The sequence below is a fragment of the Echinops telfairi genome, unplaced genomic scaffold (genome assembly GCF_000313985.2).
Source record: "Echinops telfairi isolate 266 unplaced genomic scaffold, ASM31398v2 ScPeMD7_655;HRSCAF=1070, whole genome shotgun sequence".
NCBI classification, from domain to species: domain Eukaryota; kingdom Metazoa; phylum Chordata; class Mammalia; order Afrosoricida; family Tenrecidae; genus Echinops; species Echinops telfairi.
Genome location: NW_022104553.1, coordinates 26482662 through 26490828, shown reverse-complemented (window position 1 = coordinate 26490828; position 8167 = coordinate 26482662). Strand labels below are relative to the sequence as shown.

General features: G+C 46.1%; 1 protein-coding gene across 1 annotated transcript in view; it reads left to right on the top strand.

Moving 5' to 3' along the window:
* Positions 1 to 3635: 3635 nt before the first annotated feature.
* LOC101646814 (very-long-chain 3-oxoacyl-CoA reductase-like) overlaps positions 3636 to 8167 on the top strand; it is a 15517-nt gene continuing 10985 nt past the window's right edge. Inside the window, exons 1-2 of the mRNA XM_013006613.1 lie at positions 3636 to 3786; positions 4956 to 5002. Of these exons, the coding sequence (XP_012862067.1) occupies positions 3636 to 3786; positions 4956 to 5002 (198 nt within the window). The remainder of the gene's footprint in view (positions 3787 to 4955; positions 5003 to 8167) is intronic.

The following is an 8167-nucleotide window of genomic DNA, read 5'->3' as shown; positions in this document are numbered from 1 at the left end:
GTATTGGTGAGCCAATAACGACAGGGACAGGGGAATAGCCAGGGATCTAAAATTGATGGTGAACAGAGTGTAGCATTCCTGGTCATGTTTGATCAAGTGAAATGTATCTGAGAGAAATTACTGAGAGGTGAACGGTGGGTAAACATGATAGCGGGGCAGAAGGAAAGTAAAAAGAATAAGAGGAAAGAACAAGAAAGGCAAATTTATGTAGAGAGATACAAATATAGATATGTATACATGTGAATATATAAACATGCAAAGATAGGAACACACACACACACACACACACACACACCAGAAGGAAGCAGATGGACTTTAAGCCTCTACTTATATCTTGCCTCAGTCCAAGAAGGTTTTGTTCTAATAATGTGGCAATGTATGATACTCACCTTCCTAATATGATTGCTGAAAACAAACAGGGTGCATAAGCAAATGTAGTGAAGAAAGCTGATGCCCCACTATTAAGAGATACAGCACCTGGGGTCTTAAAGACTTGAAGTTAAACAAGCGGTCATCTAGCAGGGAAGTAATAAAGTTCACATTGAAGAAGCATATCAGCCTGTGTGACCATGAGGTGTCAATGGGAATAGGTGTCAGAAGTTTAAAAACAAGAAATCAAATTGATGTGATGGAGCATAGACAAAGTGAATACCCCAAACCCACCTGTAAGGTAATTGGACAGTCCCTCACAGAAGCGCCACAGGGAAGGGATGTTATATCCAGGATACAGTATAGCATTGATCATACACCTAACTACTATCCTCTAGTTCTTTAATATTTCCTCCCCTTACTATTGTGATGTTAGTTTTACCTCATTAATATTATTAGATCTGTTTGCGCTCATTTGTATAATTAAGATCGTTTGATGTATGAAATCCAAGATAGATGAACCTTTGGGAACAGTAATGGGAGTAATGATTCCCTGAAGGTACAGGAGGAGAGGAGGGGAAGTGAGGGAAGGGGGAACTGATAGCAATGATTCGTGTAACCCCACTCAAGGGGGACGAATAACAGAATTGTAGGCGAATGGACACATTGGATGGTGTAAGATATGGCAAAAGGGGGGGGATAATAATAATAATATGTAATATAATAATATGGGTTCCTGGGGGTTGGTGTAGGGGAGCGAGTGGAGCTCATACCAAAGAGTTCAAGAAGATCCTGTTTTGAAACGGATGGTGGCAACAACTGTACAAGTATGCTTGATGTAATTGAATTATGGATCGTTTCAATATCTGGAAGAGCTCCCAATAAAATGATTTTTTTTTTAAAAGAATTTCCGTCTGGGAAACCCACAGGGGCAGTTCTACCTTGTCTTATAGGGTCTCTGTGAGTCAGAATCAAGTCAACAGCAGTGAGAGTGAGTATACCAGGGCAAGTCTAGTACTTTAACTTGATTTCGTGTGAGGTGGGGGTCAACACATAATCCATGATTCCGTGAACCAACCAAATAAACTATGAGGTCCTTTCCTAACCTCTCCAGATGAAACATTGACTGAAGAATCTGTGCTTAAAGTTCCAGACCAATAAATGTAGACAGACCAAGCCTTATGTTCCTTGCACCATCATTCCACACCCTTAAAAATCATTCTCACACATATTCCCTGCGTTTCTGTTTGCACGAGTTAAAAAATTCAAGGACTGTCTAACTGCGAAGAAGGAAAACCAATCTGTCTTGGAAGAAGTACAGCCAGAGTGCTCCTTAGAGGCAAGAATAGCCAGACTTTCTGTTACATTTATTGGGCATGTTGTCAGGAGAGACCTGTCCCTGGAGAAGGACGTGATGTGTGATGAAGTAGAGGGAAGGGGAAAGAACCTAGAGAGGCCCTCAACAAGAAGGGTCGTTCCCCTGGCTTCAGTGAGCTGAAGCAGAGGAACAGTGGTGAGGATGCCTCAGGACCTTGCGTGTCTCAGTGTGTTGTGCATAAGGTCGCTGTGGTTCAGAGCTGAACAACAACAGCATACCTCTCCTTGGCTCCCACCTTGTAGGGCTCTCTGAGACTTAAGTGTACTTATCCGTCTAGAAGCAAAAATAGGTAGTGGGAGTGTGTCTTGGGAACATTCAGCCATGTTTGCCGGACTGCCTGCCTCGAGTATTAGCCCAAACAATATCTCAGACAGAGACGCAAAATCCAAACCAAACCCAGTGCCAGAGACTTGCTTCTAACGCAGGGCAGCCCACTGGACAGAGGACCCTCCCCACTTGAATGTCCATGTGTCTCCTTACGGCGCCCGTGTGCTGCTGTGTGCTGGAAGCTTTGTGCTCCGAACTTCAAATACCAGCAGGGTCGCCACCAGGTGAACAGGATGAGTCTGTGAAGGCTGAGATGCACCTGACCCAAGTGGTGGTGTTGTCAAGTGCCTCCTGTGGTTCTGTCCCACCCCCGCCCTTCCTCCCCATGCATCATTTCCTGTCCCTTCTCCACCAATGGCCTCCTTTGGGACTTCAGAGTCTTGTCCTTTGGTGTGAAAACGACTTTTCCTTTTCTTTGTTTTTCCTTATAATAATGGTGTCATTCATTAAACACTTATTGAATCTAAGATTCCCCAAGTTTACTAAACATAATGTTCTTTACTTTTGTCCGTGTCATGGTGCTTACGAGAGTTATCCAGGTTTGTATTGACCATAGTATTTCTCTGTCTGAATGTGCCATTGGTTCATCCCTCGCTCTATACTCAGAGTTTCAGCGGTTTCCATCCTTTTGCTATTGTAGGAATTGTTACAATAGACCTTGCTGTGCAACTGTCTGTTCGTGTTGTGTTCTGAAATCCTTTAGGGTGTGTACCCAGATCGTTCCAGATTTTAAACCGTGCCGCCACCTGGTGATGTGTGAGAACTGCCTCTGGTCTCATGTAGTTTACTCATGAACACAGAGAAGTGTTCTCAATGTTATCCATCGTTTGCTCTAGCCCACACCGCCAACTGCCTTTACAGAGTCGGTAAAACAAGGAAACATCCTTCCGGTTTTCTCGGCTGCCAGCCAAGATGCACCTGATGTCAGCCTGAGGTCTCAGGCCAGGGCTTCTTCTGAATCCAGCTGGAATTTCTGGCAATTTCCTTTCCACGAACCGCTGCAACAAGTTGTGAATGATCTTCATCAAACGCTTACACGAATATGAGGCTATTAGCAATACGGATGAGGTTCCAAATCCTGTGTGTGACCTCTTTGGAATGGGCACAGCCATGGATATCTTCATTGGGCAGGGTAGCTGGCTTCCAAATCCCTTGGAATAGTGGAGGGAGAGTCACAGTGTTTACTGAGTAAATAGAAATTTATCAAATGATGTCAATACCTGAAGCCAATTGCTTTTCCCAGCCTTCCATGATTGGTCCTATCAAATCCGCCCCCACGAAAAGCAAGGTTGCGTACAGTGGTCCTGACAAGGGGAGCTTTGCAGAGTGAACGCCTCTGGCCCTGGCCCTGAGCCATGGTGATGTGGCTTTGTTCCCTCAGGGTCTGGCCTCTGAGTCCAGTGACAACAGAGTGGGAGCGAGACAAGGCGTGGCTTGTGAAGGCGGGCTTCCTAGAGGTGGTATCAGACGAACTTCTAGGGAAATCACTTCCCCAATGGAATCTCACCCTGTAGGACAGGCTTCCACTTAGAGTTTGGCTCTGGTGGCCACAGCAGCTGCGATGTGGGACCCACTCCGTGCACTGGGCGCTCTCACCGCTGCATGGCTTCTGCTGAGGGTGGCATGGGGAGTGGGCCGCTTGGTCTATGTCTACCTACTGCCCTGGGCTTGTCGGGGTGACTCTTGGATCCGGGCACAGGGAGCCTGGGCAGGTAGGTGAGGGTTTGGCACTGGGGGAGTAGAGGTAGGGATGAAGCAACTAGGACAGCTGGAAGGGGGCAAGGGTTGAGGGAGGTCCATGAAGCAAGAGGCATGAAGGCTGGCAGGACCTGGGCAAGGAGGCACCAACCCCTCTCTCCCAACCTGCTCCTGCACAGGTGAGTGGAGCAGGTGAGTTGAGGAGAATCAAGCGTTTTGACCCACTTGCTGCTCCAGGGAGGAAAGAGGTGGCCTCTGTTTCTGTCGAGATTCCCGCACACTCGCTGCCAGCCAGATGATGACCCCTCTTACAGACCCTGCGGGTCAGAGCAGACGTGCTCCTCAGGTTTCTGAGCTGGGCAGCGTTAGGGAAGCAGGCAGCCTCACTTGCTCCCGCTGAGTAAGTGGGCTGAAACTGCCGACCTTGCTGCGAACAATCCACTCGGCCCCCAGCTCCTGTGTGAAGATTTCCAGTCTCCAGACCAGGCCTAAGGCACTGAGCTCAGTCCATGTCGGAGCAGCAGCGGAATGCGGGGTTTGTGAGACCGCACATGTTCCCAGGAGCAGAGAGCCTCCTCTTTCCTCGCCAGAGCAGCTGGTGGGTTTGAACCACTGACGTTGAGGTTGTCCATTCAGTGCTTACTGGAGAGCGACACCAGCCCAAGCTCCCAGTCATGGAAAGCCTTGGGAGCAGTTCTCCTGTGTCCCTTGGGATTGCAAGGTCTGAATGGAACTAAACCCCCCAGGAACCCATCCAAACCAAACTCACCACCAGGGGTTGCTCCTGCCTCACAGTCACTCTATGGGGCAGAGCAGAACTGTTTCTCTGGGGGTACGTGGGGGGCAGGGGGGCGGGGGGGGGCAGACAGCTCATCATTCTCCCGATGAAGAGCAGCTGCTGGGTTTGAACTGCCGATCTTCAGGTTAAGGGTCCACGTCGTAACCCAATATGTCACTAGGATGCCAGAGCAGAGGGTTTGGGTTTTGGATTTGGGAGCTTGTGTAGGAGAACAGGGAAGAGGAGGGAGGGGGGGACTAGGAATAAGGAGGGGCAAGGTGGGCGTGGGTGCTGGTGGGGAAGGCTCTGGGGCGAGCTGAGCTACAGCCCAGGCAGAGGGCCCCCTGCTGTTGGAGAAGCCTGAGCCTGGGGTCCCTCAAGCCTCATGTTTCCTTCTCTCTACAGTGGTGACAGGAGCCACAGGTGGTATAGGCCGGGCCTACGCACACCAGGTGAGTTGGGGTTGACACAGGGCAGGAGAGAGAGAGAGCTTCTGGGGTCTGCCAGCCACACCTTTGCTATGACTGAGCCTCTGGTATGCAGTTTGTCTGTCTGGTTCAGACTTCTCCTCCCTGACTCCTCTCCTACACCGCCTAGAAAGGGGACAGTGCAGTGTACTGCCCCTTCTCCCTCCCCAGTCACTCAAAATGCATAGCCCCTCCCCACCCCACCCCACCCCTCACACACCCCTCCCACCCAGAATGGTTACTTGTTGAGCTGCCAACCACACCTGATCAGCAGTTCCAAGCCACCAGCTGCTCCCTGGAGTGGGATGCTCCCTCAAGATTGACAGCTTCGGAAACTCACAGGGAGCTCATCTACACTTTCCAGTGGGGTCACTATGAGTGGAATCCCTTCCGTAACAGTGGGTTTTATTTTGTGGGGGGTCCCCAGGTGATGCAAAGGGTTAAAAACTGAGCTACTACATTTGCTGATGGGGCACAACTTAAAATAAGTAGAATTAGTTGTAAACATTTACTAATAATTGGAACTTAAAATATACAAAGGTTGAATCTAAGAAATTTGGAAGTCATCAAAAGTAGACCACGTAGAGATCAATATCCTAGGCATCAGTGAGCTGCAATGGACTGGCAGTTGGAATCAGACAACTATCTGGTTTCGTTTGCGAGGAATGACAGATTTAGGAAAAAGTCGTTGCATTCATCCTCAAAAAGGACAGTTCAAGATCTGTTGAAGCACAACACTGTCAGCAAAGGGAAAATCCTATACCTGTCCACACACCTGTCCATACACAGGAGAGTGGTCACCACAAGTGTTATTCAAATGTGTGCACCAACTTCCAGACCTAGTGATGAGGAAACTGATGACATGTATCAACATGTTCCTTCTGGAATAAAACCAGCATGCACTCGAGATGCATTCGTAGTTAGTGGTGAGTGAAACGCAGACGTTAGAATCGAAGAGGAAGAGACGGTGTTGGTAAATATGGTCTTGGTGATAGAAGCAAGCTGGGGTTTCATGACAGAATTTCGTAAGACCAGTCACTGCTTCATTGACAACATCTTTTTTTCAACAAGCCAAACAGTGATTATGCACATAGACTCCTGCAGGTGGAATGCTCATAAATCAACCGACTGTGTCGGGGCGATGAAATGATGGAGAAGCACAATATCAGAAACTAAAACAAGACCTGGAGCCAACCATGGAACTGACCACCAATTGCTCCTTTGAAATTGTAGAAAATTAAATACACGAGAGTCAATATGCAAGCTGGAGTATATCCCACCTAATTTTGAGACCAGTTCAAGGACACATTTGATATATTTAATTCGGAAGACCTAGAGATGAGATGACATGAAAAACCTCATTCATAAAGGAAATAAAGGGTCATTAAAAAGGAAATTCACACCATCTGAATTTGTCCTGGGTACAAGTATTGCTTAGTTGTTCCATGACAGAAATTTCTTCCCTGGCTTTTTGAATGAAGGTCTTTTCTGTCTTATGCACTATTTGCATTTTTCTCTTTATACTAATATGATCTTATCCTTACTACCTTAGTGTGATCTGATTTTCATCGTTTTCCGTTTCCCAGCTGTGAAGCACAGGAGTGGGTGTATAGTGATAATAACTGAGACAAGGTGTTACAGGGAATGCACAGGTGGGCGATGGGTGATACGGAGGGGAAAGGGATTTCTGGAGGGAATAATGAATGTGGGAAGGAACACAAGAACCACTTGTGATTGCACAACTCAGTTTAAAGGTGATATAACCACGGGGGTTGGGAGGCTCTAAGATAGATGCGGTGGTGACTGTACAACTCCCCTTGATATAATTGAACGATTGAACTATTCAATTAGATGCTATGTAAATTGTGTACCAATAAAATTATTGGGAGAAAAAAGACACACACAAAGAAGTAAAGAAATAAAGCATCAAAGTGGATGTCAGGAAACACTGAAACCTACTCTTAACCATTAGAGCAACTTAGGCAAATGGAAGCAATAAAGTAATGTTAAACAGAACCCTTCACAGGGCAGTTCAAGAAGACAAAGTATTATAATGAGATTTGCATAATCCTAGCGTGAGAAAACCAAAGATGGAGACCACTGTGAACCTATCTGTAACTGAAAGAACTGTGGGGGGAAATTCAAGCCTTGCGTTGCCATACTGAAAGATTCTGTGGCCAAAACATTGGATCATGCAGAAAGCAGCAAAAGAAGATGGAAAGATGAGCGAGTTGCTGTACCAAAAAGAACTAGTCTCTATTCAACCTTCTCAGGTAGCATATCATCTAGAACCAATGGTACTAGAACCAAGTTGTTCTGAAGGCATTAAGCAAAATCAAGGCTCTAGGAATTGACAGAATGCAATGAAAATATTTCAGCAAACTGATGAAACATTGCAACCACTCACTTAGGTCAAGAAAATTGGAAGTCAGTTACCTGGCCAAGAAATCCATATTTCTACCCGTTCCAAAGAAGAGATCACTATTTCTCCCAATTCCATAGAACAATGACCCAACAGAATGCATACCTTATAAAACAATATCATTGATAGCACATGCAAATAAAATTTTTACTGAATATCATTTAACAACAATTGCAGCCATATATTAACAAGGAGCTGCCAAAAATACAGGCTGCATTTAGGCTGGGACCGAGTGATATATTGCTGACATCAGATGGAACTTGCCTGAAAGCAGATAATATTGGAAAGATATTTCCTTTTGTTTTATTGACAATGCCTAGGCGTTCTACTGTGCAAACTATGATAGCCTTTACAAGAATGGGAATTCCAGAACACTTACTTGTGCCCATGTGGAACCTTTCATGGGATCAAGAAATCAGGTGCCAACAGAAGAAGGGAATACTGCATAATTCAAAATCAGGAAAGGTGTGCATCAGGGTTGTATCATTGCACCATACTTATTCAACCTGTATGCTGAGCAAATCGTCAGAGAAGCTGAACTGTATGAAGACAAAGGTGACTTCAGGATGGGTGGAAGGATTATTAACAACCTGTGACATGCAAGTGACACAGTTTCGCCTTCTGAAAGGGGGAGGACTAGAAGCATTTATTAATTTTTTTTAAAAACATTTTATTAGGGGCTCATACAACTGTTATCCCAATCCATACACACATCAATTGTATAAAGC